Source organism: Herpailurus yagouaroundi, unplaced genomic scaffold, assembly GCF_014898765.1.
Source record: "Herpailurus yagouaroundi ecotype Mexico unplaced genomic scaffold, PumYag 28, whole genome shotgun sequence".
Classification (NCBI taxonomy): domain Eukaryota; kingdom Metazoa; phylum Chordata; class Mammalia; order Carnivora; family Felidae; genus Herpailurus; species Herpailurus yagouaroundi.
In genome coordinates, this window is record NW_024412376.1 from 21,564,421 (window position 1) to 21,589,409 (window position 24,989).

A 24,989-nucleotide genomic window follows, 5' to 3' on the forward strand; every position below is an offset into this window, starting at 1 on the left:
TCCTGAGAGTGATGTAAATCTGTGCTTTATTTTGAAATTAGTTTAGCTGACTAACATATTTTAGTATTGTGTGTATTTTTGAAATTAATACATACAGTGCTTTGCTAGGAGTGTAATAGGAATTGTTTGTGTATATCATATTGACATTTTGAGTGATCTTTTTTTTTTGAATTTGGATTTTTTTAACATATATTCTCATGGATCACATTGCACATATTCTTTTAAAATTTCAGATTTGTACGTATATAAAGAACCAGGTAAGCATTTCCACTAGTAGTACACAGCTGTTCAACCATGAAGAATATACTAGGCTTTTTAAAAATTTAATTAGTTTAATTTAATTTAATTTATTTAATATTATTTTTAAATTTACATCCAAGTTAGTTAGCATATAGTGCAACAATGATTTCAGGAGTAGATTCCTTAGTGCCCCTTACCCATTTAGCCCATCCCCCTCCCACAACCCCTCCAGTAACCCTCTGTTTGTTCTCCATATTTAAGAGTTTCTTATGTTTTGTCTCCCTCCCTGTTTTTATACTATTTTTGCTTCCTTTCCCTTGTGTTCATCTGTTCTGTGTGTTAGAGTCCTCATATGAGTGAAGTTATATGATATTTGTCTTTCTCTGACTAATTTCACTTAGCATAATACTCTCCAGTTCCATCCATGTAGTTGCAAATGGTAAGATTTCATTCTTTTTGATTGCCTAGTAATACTCTGTTGTATATATGTACCACATCTTCTTTATCCATTCATCCATCAGTGGACATTTGGGCTTTTTCCATACTTTGGCTGTTGTTGATAGTGCTGCTATAAACATTGGGGTGCATGTGCCCCTTCAAAACAACATACCTGTATCCCTTGGATAAATACCTAGTAGTGCAATTGCTGGGTCGTAGGGTGGTTCTATTTTTAATTTTTTGAGGAAATTCCATACTGTTTTCTAGAGTGGCTACACCAGTTTGCATTCCCACCAGCAGTGCAAAAGAGATCCTCTTTCTCCGCATCCTCGCCAACATCTGTTGTTGCCTGAGTTGTTAATGTTAGCCATTGTGACAGGTGTGAGGTGGTATCTCATTGTGGTTTTGATTTGTATTTCCCTGGTGATGAGTGATGTTGAGCATTTTTTCATGTGTCGGTTGGCCATCTGGATGTCTTCTTTGGAGAAGTGTCTATTCATGTCTTTTGCCCATTTCTTCACTGGATTATTTGTTTTTTGGGTGTTGAGTCTGGGAAGTTCTTTATAGATTTTGGATATGAACCCTTTATCTGATATGTCATTTGCAAATATCTTTTCCCATTCCGTCAATTGCCTTTTAGTTTTACTGATTGTTTCCTTTGCTGTGCTGAAGATTTTTATTTTGATGAGGTCCTGATAGATCGTTTTTGTTTTTGTTTCCCTTGCCTCTGGAGACGTGTTGAGTAAGAAGTTGCTGTGGCCAAGATCAAAGAGATTTTTTTCCTGCTTTCTCCTCAAGGATTTTGATGGCTTTCTGTCTTACATTTAGGTCTTTCATCTATTTTGAGTTTATTTTTGTGTATGGTATAAGAAAGTGATCCAGATTCATCTTTCTGCATGTTGCTGTCCAATTTTCCCAGTATCACTTGCTGAAGAGACTGTCTTTATTCCACTGAATATTCTTTCCTGCTTTGTCAAAGATTAGTTGGCCATACATTTGTGGGTTCATTTCTGGGTTATCTATTCTATTCCATTCATCTTTGTGTCTGTTTTTGTGTCAATACCATACTGTCTTGATGATTACAGCTTTGTACTATAGCTTGAAGTCCGGGATTGTGATTCCTCCTGCTTTGGTTTTCTTTCTCAAGATTGCTTTGGCTATTTGGGGTCTTTTCTGATTCCATACAAATTTTAGGATTGTTTGTTCTAGCTCTGTGAAGAATGCTGATGTTATTTTCATAGGGATTGCATTGAATATGTAGATTGATTTGGGTAGTATTGACATTTTAACAATATTTGTTCTTCCTATCTAGGAGCATGGAATCTTTTTCCATTTTTTGGTGTCTTCTTCAATTTCTTTTATAAGCTTTCCATAGTTTTCAGCATATAGATTTTACACCTCTTTGGTTAGGTTTATTTCTAGACATTTTATGGTTTTTGGTGCAATTGTAAATGGGATCGATTCCTTGATTTCTCTTTCTATTGCTTCATTGTTGTTGTATAGGAATGCAACAGATTTCTGTGCATTGATTTTATATCCTGGAACTTTGCTGAATTCATGAATCAGTTCTAGCAGTTTTTTGGTGGAGTCTTTTGGGTTTTCCACATAGAGTATCATGTCTTCTGCTAAGAGTGAAAGTTTGACCTCCTCTTTGCTGATTTGGATGCCTTTTATTTCTTTGTGTTGTCTTATTGCTGAGGCTAAGACTTCCAATACTATGTTAAATAACATTGGCCAGAGTGGACATCTCTGTCTTGTTCCTGACCTTAGGGGGAAAGCTCTCAGTTTTTCCCCATTGAGGATGATATTAGTGTTGGGTCTTTTGTATATGGCTTTTATGATTCAAGGTATGATCCTCGAGGTATGATCCTTCTATCCCTACTTTCTTGAGGGTTTTTATCAAGAAAGGATGTTGTATTTTTGTCAGATGCTTTCTCTGCATCTGTTGAGAGGATCATAGGATTCTTGTCCTTTCTTTTATTGATGTGATGAATCACATTGATTGTTTTGTGGATATTGAACCAGCCCTGCATCCCAGGTATAAATACCACTTGGTCATGGTGAATAATTTTTTTAATGTATTATTGGATTTTTTTTTTAATTTTTTTTTTCAACGTTTATTTATTTTTGGGACAGAGAGAGAGCATGAACGGGCGAGGGGCAGAGAGAGAGGGAGACACAGAATCGGAAACAGGATCCAGGCTCTGAGCCATCAGCCCAGAGCCTGACGCGGGGCTCGAACTCACGGACCGCGAGATCGTGACCTGGCTGAAGTCGGATGCTTAACCGACTGCGCCACCCAGGCGCCCCTGCATTATTGGATTTTTAAAAAAATGTATTGTTTAGTGTATTGTTGGCTAATATCTTGTTGAGGAGTTTTGCATCCATGTTCATCAGGGAAGTAGGTCTGTAGTTCTCCTTTTTAGTGGGATCTTTGTCTGGTTTTGGAATCAATGTAATACTTGCTTCATAGAAAGAGTTTGGAAGTTTTCCTTCCATTTCTGTTTTTTGGAATAGCGTCAAGAGAATAGATGTTAACTCTTCCTTAAATGTTTGGTAGAATTCCCTGGAAAGCCATCTGGCCCTGGACTCTTGTGTTTTGGGAGATTTTTGATTACTAATTTGATTTCTTTGCTGGTTATGGGTCTGTTCAAATTTTCTATTTCTTCCTGTTTCCGTTTTGGTAGTTTATATGTTTCTAGGAATTTTTCCATTTCTTCCACATTGCCCATTTTATTGGTGTATAATTGCTCATAATATTCTCTTATTATTGTTTTTATTTCTGCTTTGTTGGTTGTGATCTCTCCTCTTTCATTCTTGATTTTATTTATTTGGGTCCTTTCCTTTTTCTTTTTGATCAAGCTGGCTAGTAGTTTATCAATTTTGTTAATTCTTCCAGAGAACCAGCTTCTGGTTTCATTGATCTGTTCTGTTTTTTTGGTTTCGATAGCATTAATTTCTGCTCTAATCTTTATTATTTCCTGTCTTTTGCTGGTTTTGGGTTTTATTTGCTGTTCTTTTTCCAGCTTTTTAAGGTGTAAAGTTAGGTTGTGTATCTGTGACCTTTCTTCCTTCTTTAGGAAGGCCTAGTTTGCTATATACTTTCCTCTTATGACTGCCTTTGCTGTGTCCCAGAGGTTTTGGGCTGTGGTGTTATCATTTTGATTGGTTTCCATGTACTTTTAAAATTGCTCTTTAACTTCTTGGTTAGCCCGTTCATTCTTTAGTAGGATGGTCTTTAGTTTCCAGGTATTTGTTACCTTTCCAATTTTTTTCTTGTGGTTGATTTTGAGTGATCTTTTATAGTGACTTCTCATCTACTAAAAGGTTGTTATGTCACTAATTTTTAGTTCCTTTTCATAAGGTCTGGCCCCAGTAGAGGGTTTCATATATTTTGCGCTGAGGTTATTGGAACAATAAGGCCCTTGAGGCTAGAAAGTCTTGGTTTCACATTCTAACTCTGTAAATAGTTGAGTGATTTTGGTAAATTACATTCCTCCTTTCAGTCTGTTTACTCACCTGTAAAAGAATAACAATTTCTAGAATTGCTGTAAGGATTAATAAAATAGCACTAATGTGCTAGTACAATGCCTGGCATGTAGTAGATGTTTAGTAAGTGTTAATTCCATTCCTCCTGAGAGGATTTCTGGTATCTCTTCTGGGGCTTCTAGCATTGTATTTGGATTCTCTGAGTGCCAGCAGCATTATGTTTTGTACTCCAGTGTTTCCACTTTTATTGATGTACTTTCTCAGCTTTATTTTTTCAAGTCCTGTTTTTAAAATTTATTCATCTTGATCTGAAACGTATGGGTTATGAGCAATATGATTTTTGGTTTATTCACAAAATGTTAACCTTGATCTATATCTCTGAGAATATCGCAGAGAGTGAAAACTTAATCTAAAATCATTGTCTGCTGTTTATTGCATTCTTTACATCAGGCACTTTATTCCCCTTAAAGGGGTCTGCTAGAAGTAAATATTTATGCTGTTAGGCCATCAGGGAACTGGCAAGCCATCATGCAACTTTTTCATGGTTTCCCAGAGTCTGAGTCATTTTAATCATACCTTTCTCTGTGATTCTCTTGTATGAGTTCCAATTAATCCCTATGGACATTGCTGTTCCACAGCTGGCAGCTTTTCTGCTCTTGGCCCATGCTCCATGGCTTGCTCTGACCAGTCTCTTGATATGCACAAGAAGTCAGTTCTAAAACTGGGTGGCCTTAAACTTCAATCCATAGTGAGAGTGGGCTGGGGCTAGGACTGAGAATATATTCCTACAGAATATTTTGCAGTGTATCTTCCATAATGGCCCTGCTTTCTTTCCAATTTTTCACAACTGGGAAAACAGTGTATCAGTCTTGTGAGTGAGAAAGGTGACCTAAGCTACAGATTGAAAGCAATCAAAGAGAAAACCAAAGAAGCATAAAATATATTTGAAAGAGTACCTACTGTCCAAAACTCCAGCACTACCATTTTTATGGTTCAGTATTTAAATTTAGTTTTTATATGTGTCACTTACACATTGACAGAGAGTCATTTGATATTAACCTCCTTATTTGTAATTAACATGTTTGTTTTTTTCAGAATTAGGCATTATGTGACAACATCCCACTAAGCAGATGATTTTCTCTCTGTGAGCCGCAAGCACCCCCAGCATTCTGGGTGCAAGCACACTTCCCATTCCACCAGTTCTCAGTATAGTTACATCATAATGAGCAGTTACATTATTATAATTACATAAACAGTATTCATAGCTGAGTTGTGTTAGTATTTGGTGTTTACTTTTCTTTCCCGGCACAATATTTTGTTTTCCTTAGAATGGATAATCTTATTTGTTTAGTTTTTTGTGTTCTCAACACTCACTAATCCCAAACCTTTCCCAATTATATAAATATCCTGTTGATACAGTTGGCCCCTGAACAATGCGGGGTTTCGGGGCACTGACCTGCCTCCCCCCATGCAGTCGAAAATGCACATATAACTTTTGACTTTCTCAAAACTTGACTACTCGTAGCCTACCATTGACCAGAAGCCTTACTGATAACAGTTGTTTAACACGTATTTTCCATGTTATATGTATTATATACTGTACCCTTACAATAAAGTAAGCTAGAGAAAGAAAGTGTTAAGAAAGTCATAAAAAGGGAAAATACATTTATAGTACTGTATTGTATTTATTGAAAAAATTCTGCATATGAATGAACCTGCACCATTCAAACGTGTGTTGTTCAAGGGTCAACTGTGTATGCCAAAACACTGGGTAATGAATCAATTTCATGCTTTCAATAAGTCTTTCTTGTCTCCTGATCTGCTATAGTCTTGACTGGTTATTCTCTAGATTTGCTCCATAACTGTTTTCTTGGGATCTTCCCTCAGTATCATCTTACACATTCCCTTTGCTTCTCCCATCTGTTGGATCCCCTATGGATCTCATATCTTACTTTTTTTTGATTTACGACTTCTTTGGTAGAACACATCTTCAGGTAACTTCCTGAGAAAAGGTGCATAGGAGATAACATTTTTGAGAACTTCATTCTTTGTCTTTAATTCTTCCTATTTGTTAAATTGACCGAGTATGGTATACTAGGTTAGGAATCCTTTTTCCTCAGAATTTTCAAGGAACTCCTCCAAAGTCCTACGTCTTCGTGTTGATATTAAGAAGTTTTAAAGAAAACCTGTGTCTTTGGTATCTATATTTCTCTCTGGAAGTGCTTAAGACCTTCTTTTTGCCCATAGCATTATAAGATTTTATTATGGTATGCTTTGGCATGGGTCTTTTTTCATCTATTGGTGAACCTTTCAATCTCTCACTCTCCTTTTTGCCTTACTTTCTGGGTATGTCCCCCAATTTTATCTTGATACTACATTTCAATTAACAGCTTTTATTTTTATTTATTTTTATTTTTTTTAAGTTTATTTTGTGTGTGTGTGAGAGAGAAAGAGGGCTGGGTGGGGAAGGGGCAGAGAGAGAGAGAGAGAGAGAGAGAGAGAGAGAGAGAGAGAATCCCAAGTAGGCTCCATGCTGTCAGCACAGAGCCTGACTCAGGGCTCCATCTCATGAACTGCGAGATCATGACCTGAGCCAAAATCAAGAGTCAGATGCTTAACTGACTGAGCTGCTAGGCGCCCCATAGCAGCTTATTTTCAATTCCTAAAATATTCTTTTTGTTTTCTGAATATTCCTTATTCATAGCATCCTGTGCTTGTTTCCTAGATGCAGTGTTTTCTTCTATTTCTCTGAGTTTATTAATAATAGAAATTTTCTGCTTTAGGTACTCTATTTCTCCGAGTTGCTTTACTTTTTGGATTCTTAGCATATTAGATGCTGTTCTCAGATCTTTTGTGATTTTTGGCTGTTTGTTTATACTTAACAGTGGGATATTAAAAACCACAATGGATTGAACTCAGGGCTGATCTACCTCCAGAGCCAGTTGCTAATTTGCAGGAAATACTGGAGACAGAAGAACATGTTGAATTGCACCATGAGTAGCACTTGACAAAATCCAGTCTATAAAACATGGTACAGCCCCAACTGTTTGATTTCTTCAATAAATAAATTATAAGAAAAAGAAAGAGATGAAAGGAAAACTATAGATTAAGAGAGACTTTAAAAACATATTAAATTTAAAAACAGGGCAAACTAAACTTTGCACTTAAAAAGCTAAAACAGGGGCGCCTGGGTGGTGCAGTCGGTTAAGCGTCCGACTTCAGCCAGGTCACGATCTCGCGGTCCGTGAGTTCGAGCCCCGCGTCAGGCTCTGGGCTGATGGCTCAGAGCCTGGAGCCTGTTTCCGATTCTGTGTCTCCCTCTCTCTCTGCCCCTCCCCCGTTCATGCTCTGTCTCTCTCTGTCCCAAAAATAAATAAACATTGAAAAAAAAAAATTAAAAAAAAAAAAAGCTAAAACAGTAAATTTTATGTTGCATCTATTTTACCACAATTTAAAACAACAACAACAACAACAAAAACAACAGGGGCAAGATGAAATGATAATATTCATAGGACATGTAGAGGGGCTTCTGGGGTATGTGGCAAAATTCTGTATCTTGACCTGGATGGTGATTTTAAGAATGTTAGCCTTAGAACAAATCACTAATCTACATATTTGTTTTATTGTTTTTTTTTTTTTTTGGTATATGTGTTTTATTTTGAAATATGAAGTTTTTTTTAAAAATTATTTTAAAAGAAATAGCTTCTTGTACATAGGTGGGGATTGTTGGCTATGGTCTTCACCATGGGATGATGTGGACATTTTCACTGGCAGAATCCCAAGTCAGTTTTTTTTAGCTCATTGGTTCTCAAATGTTTTGGTCTAGGGACCCATTTATGTGCTAAAAAGGATTAAGGATCCCAAAGAACTTGTTTATGTGGGTTACATCTATTAGTATTTGCCATGGGTTACTTCTATAAGTAATTACCAGAATTAAAACTGAATATTAAAAACATTTATCCATCAAAAATTGTATTAACATTTCATTTTAATATATTTTTATAAAAATGTTATTTTTAAAACAAAAAAAGAAGTGAAATTATTTTACATTTTTGTAAATCTTTTTAATATCTAGCTTAATAGAAGACAGCTGGGCCCATATTTTTTCTGCTTTTAGTGTTTTGCAATATCACACATAGTGTAGTCTTTGAACACTTGATACTTTTGAGAGAATGAGAGTGAAAATGGAAAATAACATTTTAATATTACCTTGCTTACTCTCTGAGAGGATCTAGGGACTCTTAGGGGTTCTTGGGCCATAGTTTGAGAACTAGTATTTTAGCTGGTTTTCTCTTGAGCTGGTCAGATTCTCCAGGAAGATATCTACTGTCTGGAATGCTGGCTGTCAGTATTCTGGAACTGAAAGGAGGGAAGAAACCTATAAACTTTTACTTGATTCCTCAGTTGTTGGTATTCTATCACTATGGGTGCCTGATTATCTCTCAGACCAGTCCAGAAAATTTGTGTTTTACCATCTACTCTTGTGTGCAAAGTGTTGGAGAGGATCAGAGAGTCCAGTTGCTTCTAAAATATATTTTCAACCAGTCTTGCTGTTATAAGCTATGCCATCATCTTGACTTCCAAAAGTACCAAATTCCCTAATTCTAGAAATTTTGTGGGGTCTCTCATGGAAATTGGGTTGTTTTTCAGTTTTCTCATTCTGGCCAGAATTCAGTTTTGAGTCTGCTGTTAAGTTAGTGCCCAAATTCCATTTGTTTCTAGTTATCAAATGTTCTTTCATTGGTCTCCTCTCCTTTCACTTTGCCCCTTTGGATTTATACCTGAACAAACAAACAAACAAACAAACGCACCCTTGAAGTATTTTGCTTTTGTTGTCTGGGGACATAGTGGTGCTAAAAATATGTGTTTAAAGTACCATCTTGAATTGGAAATCCCACCAGTTCCATTTATAAGGATGTTTCTCTATAACTTGTTCACATTTTGTGATAGTACATTATTTTCATGAGGTGAATGGACATTCTTAGAGAGAGTTTACCTCTTTCCTCAGATAATCCTCTTTCTCACATTGGGAAAGATTCTGGTGCTATCTAGCATCCTGAAGACCCTGAACAGATAGTGAGTCTACCTCTACAGGAGCAGCAACCACTACTTCAGCAAATTAAGACAAAGTTCCTGAGGCCTCTTAAAGGTACTCTCATTGGCAAAGAGCAGACTGTCTTATTAGTCTGTTGTTACCAGGTACTGTGAAGAACCACATGCAAACACCACTGTCTTCCTGAAGGAAAATAATTTATTTGCTAACCTTACAGAGATTCTTTCAGAACACAACAAGTAAGAACAGCTCTTAGAATCAACTGAGCAGGTAGGGAATTAGGATTTCTGATCCCTCCTAAGACAATGGTTCTTAAGCTCTAGTGTGCCAGAATCATCAGGAGGGCTTTTTCAGCCTCAGATCGGTGGGTCCCACCCTCAGGGTCTGATTCAGTGGGTATGGTGTCAAAAATTTGCACTTCTAGTAAGTTTCTGATGATCTGTGCATCACACTTGGAGAGCCATTGCCCTAATAGGTAAACTTCCCAAAAGAAGGAATTTAGTGAAAGCATGTTAATTTAAATATTTAACATGGAGTTGTTCCTCCTGAAGTAGGCAAACTCTTTAATTAGATAAAATTTTAACATAGAATACAGATCAGTGTGAATAAAAAAGTATCTCATAACATGGGTGAAATCTGAAGTGTTGCATGCTCTGAACAGCACAGGTATTTATAATGGATTTTTCTGGTTTTATATGCTTGACAGACTCTATTTATGAGAATCAGTAAGCAAACATTTGAGAGCCATACCACATAGGAATATAAATGAATACACATAAATTCCATTGCACTTTAGAAGCACAGTGGCATTAAATATCTATCACCTTGTCCAATGCTTTGTTTTATAGATACCGAAAGAAAGATCTCTAAAATTTTTCCTATTAAATTCTTCAGTGTCCTTTTTCTTTTGAATAATTAACAATTTGTGACAAAAAATATAGTCCAAATTCATAATTAAACTATCTCTTGTCGTTGAGGAACTTAAAATCTTACGGAAAAATAAAGTTGAGAGACTAAAAGTGAGAGTGAACCCATGAAAGTCCTATAAATAATTTTATATTTACTAAAAAAGTCAAGAGTGTTTTTCAGAAGGGAGTATAAAAATTGTAATAATGTATTCTCAGAGGCGTGGTTTAGCACCTCCCTTGCATGTTCACCTTGTCTCTGGTGTTTTGACTTGAAGTTGTTGATTCCAAACCTACTGTGATACTTAAGATAAAAAAGCGACTATTTATTTATTTTAATGTTTATTTTTGAAGGAGAGAGAGAGAGCATGAGCAGGGAAGCAGCAGAGAGAGAGGGAAACACAGAATCCAAAGCAGGCTCCAAGCTCAAAGCTGTCAACACAGAGCCCGACTTGGGGCTTGACCCCACGAACTGTGAGATCATGACCCGCACTGAAGTTGGACACTCAACCGACTGAGCCACCCAGGCGCCCCTAAAAAAGTGACCTTTTAAAACTTTGTTCTGTGTGGCGTTGTATGGCCAACCTCCATTGGCCAGTTTACCAGCGTGGGGCTAGCTTTGTTTTCTCAAACCCCCTTCTATGTACAGGATTATGTATGGCTTTCGATAGCTCTACCTAGGATAGTGGCGTGTGACAGTCTGTAAGAGCAGAGTACTGACATCTGGTGGCAACCATTTTCCAGGTTCTTCCTTCCTGTGGCTCCAAGGTTTTACTTCCGTTTCTTTTATTTTTCACAAGGCTGCATTGCCAAATTCTCTGTTCTTACTCAGGCTTTTATTTTACACCCCCTTTTCTAATTATTCCTTACAGAAGTGATTTAACATCTTTCATACTGAAGCTAAAATTGTCATGGTTTAGGAAAGGATACTGGGTATGATCTGGCTCTAATAAGAATTTCATGGGTGGGAAGGTTTTACTGCATCTACAAAACATTTTTCTCCTGACACATTTTTTTCTTACGTTACACATCAAAGGCAAGTATGTACAATCAGCCAAATAGTCAACAACTTATGTCCATTCCAATCAAGGAGGGGAGTTTGTTCTGAATTAGATTATGGTCAGTTTATTTGTGACTCCTTTGAGTGTTTTTACTCCCCTTTCCCCGTAAATTGTTTTTTATATACAACCTATGTGGAATTTTGTTTTCATAATTTTACTTAGATGTCTACCTTAGCAAGCCACCTTGCCATATTCAGTAATTGAAGTATTATTCCACATAAATTTTTTTCCGAAGATCTCAACATCTTTGGTCATAGGTACACCTCCTTGTACAAATAATTGTTATCCTACTTTTGGTTGAGGTAGAGAGTTGGAGAGATTATCTAATGACCTGCTAACTGGCTCAGAGATTAATCAGTAGCTGTACTGCCTATCACCTAGCACAACCCTTAGCCTTCATATCACGTGACAACACAGTCCCCATGCTTTAGGCCACAGATGTCTATTTCCAAGTCCTTTCATAATCAAAAGAGCTTATTAGTTTGAATTGTCACCTTTATGATATGTGGTGATATGTGATTTGCACTTTGGGCAGAGCACTAATTTGAGTCGTTAAATGTCTCGGGCTGGTGTGGTAGCTTCTTAAGTAATAGCGTTACCAGCAGCCCACCTCGTGCCCACATAGCACCACGGCTTTTGTATTGTGTTCTTGTCATGTATGTAGCAACTCCCTTGCAGTGATAGAAACACTCTTTCCTAGTGAAATGTCAGTTGATGGTACTTAGGATGAATGAAGAAGTCTAAGAAGATGATGATCATTCTTAGCCTGAGAATCAGAAGTTTTGTAAGGAAAATTGTCCTCTATGACATCACTTACTTCTTCAAGCATTTTTCCCAGGATGTTGATCTTATCAGCACTGAATAAAAAGCTTTTATGAGATACTTCTTGAAAAACATATCCTGTGGCAATTTCTTTGGAATACATTAGATTGAAAAAATTTCTTTATTGCAAGATTTATAATGTTTCATATATTGATGTATTTAATTATTTAATTTCATTTTTGTATCTTGTTATTGAGGCATAATTGACATTTATTACTGCTTTAAGGTATACAACATAATGATTCTTTTTATATTGCAAAATGCTCACAATAAGATCTAGTTAACCTCCATCACCACACATAATTACAACTTTTTTTTCTTGTGATAAGAACTTTTAACATCTACTTCTTTTAACAACTTTTTAAAAAATATTTATTTTATTTATTTTACTTATTTTTTTAAGTAGGCTCCATGCCCAGTGTGGGGATCGAACTCACACCCTGAGATCAAGAGTCGTATGCTCTACCGACTGAGCCTGCTAGGCAACCCCTCTTAAGCAACTTTCAAATATGCATCATGCATCATGCATGTACATTACATCCCAGGACTTACTTATTTTATAACTGGAAGTGTGTACCTTTTGACCACTTTCACCATTTTGCTTACTCCCTAGCCCCTGCTACTGGCAACTACCAATCTCTTCTCTGTATCTGTGAGTTTGATTTTTTGTTTTGTTTTTGTTTTTTTAGATTCCACATAGAAGATCATACAGTATTTGCCTTTCTCTGCTGCTTATTTCACTTAGCATAATGCCCTCAATATTCATCCATGTTGTTACAAGTGGCAGGATTTCCTTCTTTTTTTTTTTTTTTTTTTTTTTTAATTTTTTTTTTTTCAACGTTTATTTATTTTTGGGACAGAGAGAGACAGAGCATGAACGGGGGAGGGGCAGAGAGAGAGGGAGACACAGAATCGGAAACAGGATCCAGGCTCTGAGCCATCAGCCCAGAGCCCGACGCGGGGCTCGAACTCACGGACCGCGAGATCGTGACCTGGCTGAAGTCGGACGCTCAACCGACTGCGCCACCCAGGCGCCCCAGGATTTCCTTCTTTTTTATGGCTGAATAATATTCCATTGTCATATATACCACGTTTTCTTTATCCATTCATCTATTAGTGCACACTTAGGTTGCTTCCGTGTCTTGACTATTATAAATAATGCTGCAAGAAATGTAGGGTGCATATATCTTTTCTAGTTAGTGTTTTCATTTCCTTTGGATAAATACCCAGAAGTGGAATTGCTGGATCATATGGTAGTTCTATTTCTATTTTTTTTTAGGAACCTTCATACTATTTTCCATACCATCTGCATCAATTTGCATTCCCACCAGCAGTGCACAAGTGTTACCTTTTCTCCATATCCTCACCAACACTTGCTATTTCTAGTAATAGCCATTCTGATCGGTATGAAGTGGTATCTCATTGTGGCTTTGATTTGCATTTCCTTAATGATTAATGGTATTAAGCTTCTTTTCATGTGTTTCTTGGTCATCTGTATGTTTTTTTTTGGCTAAAATGTCTATTCAGATTCTTTACCTTGTTTTTTTTTTTTTTTAAGATTTTATTTTTCAGTAACCTTTAAACTCAACATGAGGCTTAAACTCACAGCCCTGAGACCAAGAGTCACATGCTGTACTGACTGAGCCTGTTGGGTGCCCTATATGCCCATTTTTTAATAAGACTTTTTTTTTTTTGCTGTTGATTTATATGAGTTATTTATAAGTTTTAGATATTAACCATTATCAGAGAATAAGATTTACAAATACTTAATGCCATTCAGTGGATTGGCTTTTTGTTCGTTGATCGTTTCCTTTGCTGTTCAAAAACTTTTTAATTTTAATAAACAACTTCCACTTGTTTATTTTTGTATTTGTTGCCTTTGTTTTTGGTATAAAATCCAAAATATCATCATCAAGACTGATGTCAAGCTTTCCACATAATGTTTTTCTTCTAGGAATTTTGTGGTTTTACGTCTTATGTTCAAGTCTTATTCCATGTTGGGTTATTTTTTTAAATGTATGGTATAAGATAGTGGTCCAGTTTCATTCTTTTGTATGTGGCTGACCAGTTTTCCCAGCACTGCTTATTGAAGAGACTGTTCTTTCCCTAGTGTATATTCTTATCACCTTTGTCATAAATTAATTGACCATATATGTGTGGATTTATTTCTGGGGTCAGAATTCTGTCTCATTGATCTCTGTGACTTTTTTTATGCTAATACTATACTGTTTTGATTACTGTAGCTTTGTAATATAATTTAAAACAAGGGTACATGATGCTTCCTGCTTTGTTCTTTTTTTTCCCACTTTAAAAAATTATTTATTTATTCATTTATTTTTATTTTTAATTTTTTTTAATTTACATCCAAATTAGTTAGCATATAGTGCAACAATGATTTCAGGAGTAGATTCCTTAGTGCCCCTTACCCATTTAACCCATCCCCCCTCCCACAACCCCTCCAGTAACCCTCAGTTTCTTCTCCATATTTATGAGTCTCTTCTGTTTTGTCCTCCTCCCTGTTTTTATATTATTTTTGTTTCCCTTCCCTTATGTTCATCTGTTTTGTCTCTTAAAGTCCTCATATGAGTGAAGTCATATGATTTTTGTCTTTCTCTGACTAATTTCACTTCTTGCTGTGTTCTTCTTTCTCAAGATTGCTTTGGCTATTCATGGTCTTTTGTGATTCCAGACCAATTTTGGGATTATTTCTTCTTTTTCTGTGAAAAATGCTGTTGGAATTTTGATGCGAATTATGTTGATTTTATGGATTTCTTTGGGTATTATGGACATTTTAACTATTAATTCTTAAAATCTCTGAGCATAGAATATATTTCCATTTATGTGTGTCTTTTTCATGAAAGTTTCTTCATCATTGTCTTATAGTTCTCAGTGTATAGTTCTTTTACCTTGGTTAAATTTATTCCTAGATATTTTATTCTTTTTGATGCAATCATAAATGGGACTCTTTTCTTTTTTCTTTATTTCTTTGTTTTTAGTTTAAGAGAGAGAGAGAGAGAGAGAGAGAGAGAGAGAGGGAGAGAGAGAGAGAGAGAGAGAGAGAATGCATGTGCATATGAGCAAGAGAGGGGCAGAGAGACAGGGAGAGGGAGAGAATCCCCAAGCAGACTCTTCACTGTCAGCACAGAGCCCGATGTAGGGTTGGACTCGTGAACTGGTGCGATTGTGACCTGAGCCAAAATCAGAAGCCGGACGTTTGACCAACTGAGCTACCCAGGTACCCCAAGACTGTTTTATTTCTCTTTCTAATATATAGTGTATAGAGACACAACTGATTTTGTATCTTGAAACTTACTGAATTCATTTATTCTAATAGTTTTATGGTGGAGTCTTTGGGGGTTTGTACATATAGCAGTATGTCATTTGCATATAATGATAGTTTTTCTTCTTTTCCAACTTGGATGCCTTTTTTTTTCCTTGTCTAATTTCTCTGGCTAGGTCTTCCAGTAATTTGTTGAATAAAAGTGGTGAGAGTGGGCACCTGTGCCTTGTTTCTAATCTTAGAGGTAAAGCTTTCAGGTTTTCCTCATTGAGTATGATGTAAGCTATGGGCATGTCATACATAGTGTTTATTATATTGAGGTGCATTCCCTCTGTACCTACTTTTTTGAGAGTTGAAAAAGGCATAAATCAATAATGAATTTTGTCATATGCTTTTTCTGCATCTATTGAGATAGTCATGGTTTTTATTCTTCATTTTGTTAATGTGGTACATCACATGGATTTGTGGATGTTAAACCATCTTTACATACCTGGAATAAATCCCACTTGATCATGTTGTGCAACCCTTTTTATGTTTTGATGAATCGGTTTGCTAATATTTTGTTAAGGATTTTTGCATCTATGTTCATTAGGAATACAGGCCTATAATTTTCTTTTCTTGTGATGTCCTTATCTGGTTTTGATACTGGGTCAGGCTGGCCTTATAAAATGACATTAGAGTCCCCTCCTCCTCTTCTATTTTTTGGAAGAGTTTAAGGAGGATTGGTATTAATATTTCTTTAAATGTGTGGTAATATTCAGGACCAGCCATCTGGCCCTGCACTTTGTTCGTTGGGAGGTTTTTGATTACTGATTCAATCTCCTTATTAGTATTTGTTCTGTTGAGATTTTCTATTCCTTCATGTTTCATTCTGGTTAGGTTTTATGTTTCTAAGAATATACATAATTTTCTTCTAGGCTGTCCAGTTTGTTGGTGTGTAATTGTTCATAGTAGTCTCTTATGATCCTTTGTTATTTCTGTGGTATTAGCACTATGTCTCGTCTTTCATTTCTCATTTTATTTCAGTCCTCTCGCTTTCTTGGTAAGTCTAGCTAAAGTTTTGTCTATTTTGATTATTTATTCAAAAACCCAGCTCTTTTCATTGCCTTTTGTCTACTTTCTATTGCCTTTTTTGTCTGTATTTATTTTTGCTCTGATATTTGTTATTTCTCTCCTTCTACTCACTGTGGGCTATATTTGTTCTTCTTTTTCTAGTTCCTTGATAATGTAAATTACGTTGTTTGAGATGTTTCTGGTGTCTTAATGTAGTCATCTATTACTATGAAATTTCCCTCTTAGAACTGCTTTTGCTGCATTCCATAAGTTGTGATATATTTACATTTTCATTTGTCAAGGTATTTTTTTTTTTTTAATTTTTTTTTCCAACTTTTTTTATTTATTTTTTTTGGGACAGAGAGAGACAGAGCATGAACAGGGGAGGGGCAGAGAGAGAGGGAGACACAGAATCGGAAACAGGCTCCAGGCTCCGAGCCATCAGCCCAGAGCCTGACGCGGGGCTCGAATTCACGGACCGCGAGATCGTGACCTGGCTGAAGTCGGACGCTTAACCGACTGCGCCACCCAGGCGCCCCTGTCAAGGTATTTTTTGATCTATCTTTTGATTTCTTCTTTGACCCATTGGTTGTTCAGTAACATGTTGTTTAATCTTCACATACTTGTGAATTTTCCAGTTTACTTTTTGTAATTGATTTCTAGTTTCTTACCATTGTGGTCAGAAAAGATGCTTGATATGATTTTAATCTTCTTAAATTTGTTAAGACTTGTTTTGTGGCCTAACCTATGATCTGTTCTGGATAATGTTCCATGTGTGCTTGAGAATGTGTGTTTGGTTACTTTTGGATGGAATGTTCTGTATATATATATATCTGTTAAGTCCATCTGGTCTAATGTGTTGTTTAAGGCCACTGTTTCCTCACCAGTGTTCTGTCTGGATGATCTATCTGCTGATGAAAGTGAGGTATTACTCCTTTATTGTTACTGTATTGCTATGTATTTCTCCCTTTAGATCTGTTAATATTTGCTTTATATCTTTAGTGCTCCTAAATAGGTGAGTGCATAAATACTTGCAATTATATCCCCTTCTTGGAATGACCCCTTTATTACTTATAATGACCTTCTTTGTGTTTTGTTACCATCTTGACTTTTATCAGAAACAACAGACTTTACCACCTTTCCTTTGGTTTCCATTTTCATGGAATGTCTCTTTCTATCCCTTCACTTTCAGTCTGTGTATGTTCTTAAATCTGAAGTGAATTTTTTAAAGGAAGCATACAGATGGGTCTTGGTTTTCATCTTTCCAGCGACTCTTGTCTTTTTATTGGATAATTTAGTCTCTTTTCATTTAAAGTATTTATTGATAGGTATATACTTATTGTCATTTTGTTAATTTGTTCTGGTTGTTTAGTAATTCTTTTTCCCTTTCTTTCCTTGCTCTTTTGTGATTTGATGGTTTTCTGTAGTGGTATGTTTAGATTCCTTTATCTTTCGTGTGTCTATTATTGGTTTCAGCTTTGTGGGTACTATATAAAACAACTTCTATAAAGCAACTTCTATAAAACAATTTCTGTTGTTAAGTCTATTTTTAGTTGATAATGACTTAAGTTTGCATACATTCTACAGCTTATTTTTTTACTCTCCTCCACCCATTTTATGTTTTTGATGTCACAATTTATGGCTTTTTATCTTGTGTGTTCCTTAAACAATTATTGTTATTATAGTTATTCCTTTTGCTTTTTAAACCTTTATTCTAGCTTTATAGGTGATTAATCCACTACCTTTGCTGTATTAAATTTGCCTCTGCCAGTGTGATTTATACTTTCATATGTTTTTCTGCAACTAATTAGTGCCCTTTCTTTTCACCTTAAGTAAGTCCCTTTAACCTTTTAACCTTTTTTGTAAGTTTGGTTTAGTGGTGATGAACTTTAACTTTTGTCTGGAAAACTTATCTCTCCTTTAGGTCTGAACTGTAACTTTGCTGGGTAGTGTAGTCTTGGTTAGATGTTTTTGTTGTTGTTGTTTTCTTTCATCATTTTGAATATATTATGCCATTTCCTTCTGGCCTGCAAAGTTTTTGCTGAAAATCTGGTAGTCTTATGCAGTTTCACTGGTATGTAACAAGTTTGTTTTTTTTTCTCTTGCTGATTTGAAGATTTTCTCTATACCTTTAACTTTTGACACATTAGTTATAATGTGTTTTGGTGTGGGTCTCTTTGAGTTCATCTTTTTTGGAATTCTGTGGGCTTCTTGGGTCTGGATGTCGGTTTCCCTCCCCTGGTTAGGGAAGCTTTTAGCCCTTATTCCTGAAATAAATTTTTTTCCCTCTTTCTCTCTCTTTTTTCCTCTGGGACCCTATGCTGCAAGTGTTGATCAGTGTGATGTTGTCTCATGAGTCCCGTAAGCTATCTTAACTCTCTCATTTTTTTCTTTTTGCTGCTGTGATTGAATGAGTTCCTGTGCCCTATCCTCAAGTTCACTGATCCTTTTTTCTTCATCTGGTCTTTTTTTGCCATGATGTTTTCTAATTTTTTTCATCTAGTCTTCTGTTGAACCCCTCTTGTATTTTTCAGTTCATTTATTGTATTCTTCAGCCTTGAGACTTCTGTTTGGTACTGACTTATATTCTCTGCCTCTTTTTGAAGTTCACACTTTGTTCATTCATTCTTCCTCTATGCTTGGTGAGCATAATTATGAATGTTATTTTGAACTCTTAATAGGTAAGTCACTTATTTCCATTATGCTAAGGCCTTTTTCTTGTTTTATCTGGTTCTTTCTTTGGAATGTTGTCTGTGTTCATTTTCCTTGACACTCTGTATTGGTTTTTATGCTTTGGATAAAGTAGCCACCTATCCCAGTCTTGAAGGAGTGGCCTGGTGTAGGAGATGAATTTTATTGTCCAACCCTGCCCTAGCTCGAACCTTTGATATTGTCTAAGCAGCCTGCCTACTTCATCCTTAGTGGCTCCTAGTAGTTGGGGCTGGTGCCAAGACTTGTCATTGTGCCAACTGTAGAAGAACCTCAGTCAGCACCTAGTTTCAGGCTGTTTGGAAGCCAGATTCTCAGCAACATTTGAAGTATGCAAATATACCTCTTTCAGCGGAAGACTGGGAGAAGGGCATATGTGCTGCCTCTGCACTGAATCCTGGGGCTATAGCCAGTTAAGAGCTATTTCTTTGTGTGCTACCATTCTGTTGAAGCCCTGCTGGTCACCAGGGCTGGGCTAGGCTGTCAAGCGATGTGCCCTCTGGAAAGGAGCCAGAAAAGCAGGGGTACCAGATGTGTATACGAGCTCCTTTCTTGGAAATACTGGTGAACTGGGGCCGGGTGGAGGGGGAGTGTGAAGATAGTGCCTGCTGGCCTAGATGTGTATTTAATTACAAGCCTCCCCTCAGGGCACAGCTATGATGACAAGCTAATTGTCCTCTCTTTCACAGAGAGACTGGCAGTGCTTTTCAGTCTGCTGTCTCTATGCTGTATCTTGTGGGAGGGATAGCTGGTTACGAATTTTCTTCATTACAGCCTTATAGGGCTCCTGAATGTAAATCCTATTGGCCACCAGAGCCAGGCTGTTGAGGGGTGTCCTCTGGGCAGCAGCTGCAAAAACCAGGGCATCAGACATGTGCCCAAGCTCCTTTGGGGGCGATACCAGCAATCTAGAGTGAAGCAGCGGGAGAGTGGGAAGTGATTGGCCTTGCCTTGGAGGTCGTCTCTGGAGAGGATTATAGTTGGCTCTTAGGTGTGTGTGTCAGAAGCCTGCCCCTCTGGCTGCAGCTATGACGATAAGCAATAGTCGTCTCTAGCAGAGAGACTGTTTCATTCTGTCTCTGCTCAGCCCTCAGGCAGTAGGTAGTTGAGAACGGTTTCCCTGTTACAGTCCCATGGGATCTGCTTCCGCTAGCCACCACAGCCAGGCAATCAAGGGGTGTTTCCTGGGTGGCAGCAGCAAAAATCAGGGTGCCAGGCATTTGCATAAACTCTTCCTGGGAATACTGGCGAACTAGAGTGAGGCAGGGGGTGAGCAGACAGATGGTACCTACCAGCCTCAGTCTTTGGAGATTATTTCAGTGGGCCCCTAGATGTTTGTTAAATCAGGTGTCCACCCCTCATGCTGAAGTTTTAAGGTGAGCAAATAGGCTTCTTTCACAGAAAGACTGGGCACTTTTCAGCGGGTGGCCTCTGCACTGGTCTCTAGTGTGGGCAACCCCATGGGAGCCTTTTAACAAGTGTTTGGCAGATTGCTATAGCCTTATGGGTCTTGTGGATGTTAAGTCCCGTTGGCTTGTGAAACTAGATGTTTTGGGGGTTGTCTCTCAGGTGCTGGTCTTAAAAGTTAGGGTGCTCCTGTGGGTTCAGATCCTTTGATCCTTGAAGCGCGATTTTGAGCTCCCTCCTGATTGTAGGCTGCCACACCAGGGGTGGGGTTTATGGCAAGATTGTTTCATCCTCTATTTGTTTTGCTGTGGGTTGTCTCTTGTTTGCCTAATGTGTAGCAGTGATTCGGCTAGTTTTTCAATTTTAGAGGAAATTTTTATATAAACTGGTGTGGTAGGCAGAATTCTAAGATGGCTCTCAATGTCACCACCTCCTGGTGTATATACACCTTCTCTCAGTTATCCAATCAAACACAGATTGAGGTGTTGCTTTGAAAAGATTTTGCATATGTAATTAGATAAAAAAACCAGGTAATTATCAGGAAAGAGAGGTATTCACTTGGTTTTGATTTGATCAGGTGACCCCTTAGAAGGGGCTGGGCTCCTTACAAGATCAAGGCGTGGGATGGATCTGTCCTGAGGGAGTCTGTTTGCTGGTTTTGAAAATGGAGGAGACCACGTGGCAAGGAATGCAGGTGGCCTGTAGGAGTGGGGAGCGGCTCCTAGCTGACAGATTACGTTGAGACCTCTGTCCTGCAACTGCAAAGAAACGAGCTTGGGAGAGCTCTAGATGAGAATGTAGTCCCGTGGATGTGTGGATACAAGTTAGCCTTCTAGAACTCTGAGCACAGAACCCAGCTCTTCTGACCTATAGAAATGTGAACTAATAAACATTATTTTAAGCTTCTAAGTTTGTACTAATTACAGCCCCAATATAAAACTACACCAATGGAATATTTTGCTTCACAAAATTGCAACTATTATTTGTTAAATATTTATTGATGTTAAATCCACATTACACCAGCACAACAATCCAAAGTAGTATGATAGTACTTTTTTTATAAATACAACATAAAAGGTGGCAAATAATGCTACTTAACCCCAAACCCAGCAAATTAGCAAACAGTCACATTCAGAAAAATTTGGCAAGATAATGATGTAAGTCATAATTCTACAATATAGATAGGTCCATGAAAGACTTTGTATGGTATCTTAAATTCCATATTAGCAATGCATATTAAGTGTGGTCAAAGAAACTTGCACCACTCTGCAAAGAACATCTGCCACCCAGTGATTAAGCCTATGAATCATTTAAAACTTGGTTGGTTGGTGTTCTTAAAAAGAAGTAGAAAGCTGTACATGTGAAGCAGTAATATGAAATATATGGGGTGGTACACAGATATAAAATTATTTTAAAAAATACTACGTATTGAATTAACTGAGCTAAGACAGTTCAACGTTTTTATTATAAATAATGAAAGATATATGTGTTTTGCATAAGGAATACAGTGTTTTCTTTTCATAGCAAAGTACCATTAAAACCTCATGTCTTATAATACCATAATATCCGGCCAAATTGTTTTTTCTCCTTTCTAAAGTTTATTGGTTCCGACTTAAAGCCATCAAGTCTGGTCAGAATCCTCTCAATCTAGCTGTTGCAAGGATCAATATGCATTCAAAAAGCAGTCTGTCTTTGCAGAGATGCCTTTACAAACTACCCAGAACCCAGCACCTTAAGGCAAGGTTTCATGGCAGCGTGGAAGTGAACCAATGTTTTTCACTCACCATATTGGTGTCATTGGGAAAAAAAATAGATTATGGCACAAACCTGTTTTTGTCTCTCCCAAGAATCCATTTCCCTCGAGTAGACTAGCTCCCACAGGCAGTTTCTCTTTGATGCCAATCTTGCAGTCTCGGCCCATTTTCCACTTGCTCAACACATCTAACCTCTTCAGCTACTACACAGACTTCAGACACACTGAAACTTCCATAGCACATGTGCTCCAATCTCCCAGCTGCCCCTAGATCCCCTGACTTTTGAGTGGCAGTGTTTTTCCACCTATACTTTAATTTTGAGGAAAACCAAAAAAAAGCCTGGCCTCTATCATGTCTCCCGCCCATCTACTTTTATCTCCATGAATACAACGTAAGTGTGCCGGTAGCATTTTCCTTCATTCTTCCTACTCCTTCCAGGCCCGTCTTTCCTCTGAATACTATATGCCTTGGCCATTTGGGTGAGTGGGGTGTCTTTCGTGGAATGGACTGTAATATAGTTCTGCTTTATTCAGGATACTTTATATTATTTATATTTAAATTAGCCTTTTAATATGGTCTGTAAGTAAGCTTCCTACCAAGGTAGCATGAAAAGAAAATACTACACATAAAGAAAAAGAAAGTTAAGAACTAAGGTATCAACCTTGTTAGAAAACTCTTGATATTAATAAGATTTAAGGCAAGTAATTCCTTCCTTATGATTTAATATTTGCAAAGACAAGGCATTTACTTGGATTTGTCATTTCCTCTTCCTTTTCATCCCCACATATTGCACTTGGTTCACTGTAGCTGTCTGAATACGCTGCCCATTTCGAGTCATTTTAGTATTAACTTGTACAACTGCCTCGTGTTAAGCATTCCACACTGTCATGCTATGTAGCACCTATAGCTAGTGTTTAAAGGCACGTCTGAAAATACAAATTCTGGTTACTTTTGAACAGTGGATTTCCATTAGCATTTGGCATTTCAGATCGCTTTCATCACAGAAATTCCAAAAGTTTTAAATTGGATGATGAATGTGAATTTTCTGTGCAATGTGTACATTTCTATTAGCATCACCTACTTAAACTCTAAATTTGGTATATCAAGAAAAATATTATTTTGGTGTTTATTTCTTACAGTCAAAGGTATGTTTTTGCCCTTTATGTAATGTGACAAAGGAGTATGTTGGTCAAGGCAATGGTTGTTTCAGTGTCTCAGCTTTAACAAGAATGTTGGATTACAGGTCCTCACTTTCCACCAAGCCAGTGTTCAGTGTCAGGTGAGACGGGCTGGCTTCAGGTTGGAAGGCTGCTTTAATGTCCAGTCCCTGGTCCGAAAGCGCTGCATAGCGACTGGCTGAGGGCCGTACTTTTTTTGGCTTGGTGCTCTGTGGCTGCTGATGCCACTGGGCTACAATAAAAAAGGAAAAAGGAAAAATAACATTTTTAAAATAAACAAGATGTAATTGGAAAGCACTTAAATGTTTCAAGTAAATACAGTATGTCTTTATATATGTACCAGACACACGTTCTTTGTCATGGTAGAAATCCTAAAATTTAAGCACAGTTTTGCATTTTCCTCATATGCTACAGATTTACTGCAGGGTAGTGGGACTATAATAGCTACGCAGTAGTTTGGTGTAGTTTGTTTTAAATACTTACTGCAGCACAGGAAATCTTTCGAAATAGTCACTCAGATTCCTAATTCTCAACTGTTTCCCTCTTAAAAAAATCTTCAAAGCTCAAAATGTATAAATGCTATAATAATTACAATAGGTGTATTCTGGATGGATGTTTTTAACACTAATCAATTGAAAAAAACTGGGCAGTAGGGAAGGTTGAGGTCACTCAACCTTGAAGAACCTCACAAAGTTACTTCCTATTCAAGAAGAGGTAAAGTTTGAAAATCAGTTCTTAATTTTTTCTAGTAGTTTTCTTTACATCAATAGATCGCATAATGCTATTGTACTAGTCCGTGAATTCAACAGAAATAATTTTCTTTAAATTCAGGATGCATGTACACAAATATTCATACACAAACACAAACCTATTGCTAAGCTGCTTAATGTATATTAAGGAGGAAAGCGCTAAGCCACAAGAAGTATGCATTCCAGGATCAATGGTACACACATTTAGAGTGCATGAAGACACTGTGATAGGATTATAATACAGGAAGAAATGTTAAGAGGCAGTCATTTGCAGAACACAGTAACAAGAAAATGTGAACAACATGGTTATGTCTTTGCCTACTGTTAATTCCTAAGGATGCTTGAGTAAGGAAGCCAACAACTGACTAGCCAAAGTCAGAGAAATAAACATGCATATTTGGCTACTAATGCAAAGTTCCTGAATGATACTTGGGTATTTGTTCTCCTGGTGTAGTTCACTATTAATGTTGAGAAACTATAAATAGAAAGAGAAAGAGCAGTATGAAATTTTTGGCAAATAAAATGCTAGAGTTGTTTATAAGCTTATATAAAAGTCATGTGATTTGCTGTCCCGATGTCTAATTTTTCATGATTTAACGAATAAATGCAATGAGATGAGATGAAGCGGCACTCACTGTAAACGTCCAGCCTGGCAGTACAGGACACAATCCCTGCTTCATTCTTGGCTGACACTGTATACCACCCAGCATCTTCTTTTGTGGCTCCCTGAATGAGCAGGCAGATGTAGCCATGATTATCCTGGTGCATGCTGGAGAAATGGATAAAGTCATTAGCGTTCTAAATTTTTAAAGAGTGGCTTTGGACACGAAGCATCATTTTTAATTAGATCA

General features: G+C 37.2%; 2 protein-coding genes across 4 annotated transcripts in view; one reads left to right on the forward strand and one right to left on the reverse strand.

Annotated features, from left to right (window-relative positions):
- Positions 1-24,989, forward strand: part of CBR4 (carbonyl reductase 4) — a 98,753-nt gene that overhangs the window by 56,282 nt on the left and 17,482 nt on the right. The window lies entirely within an intron of this gene.
- PALLD (palladin, cytoskeletal associated protein) overlaps positions 21,428-24,989 on the reverse strand; it is a 421,495-nt gene continuing 417,933 nt past the window's right edge. For 2 of the 3 annotated variants that reach the window (XM_040470903.1, XM_040470895.1), the window contains 2 exons: positions 24,774-24,907; positions 21,428-23,621 (listed from right to left, as the gene is read on the reverse strand). In XM_040470903.1, coding sequence (XP_040326837.1) covers positions 23,449-23,621; positions 24,774-24,907 — 307 coding nt within the window. In that variant the 3' untranslated portion in view covers positions 21,428-23,448. Of the gene's footprint in view, positions 23,622-24,567; positions 24,614-24,773; positions 24,908-24,989 lie in introns of all 3 variants that reach the window. The other variant, XM_040470909.1, reaches the window with a different exon arrangement.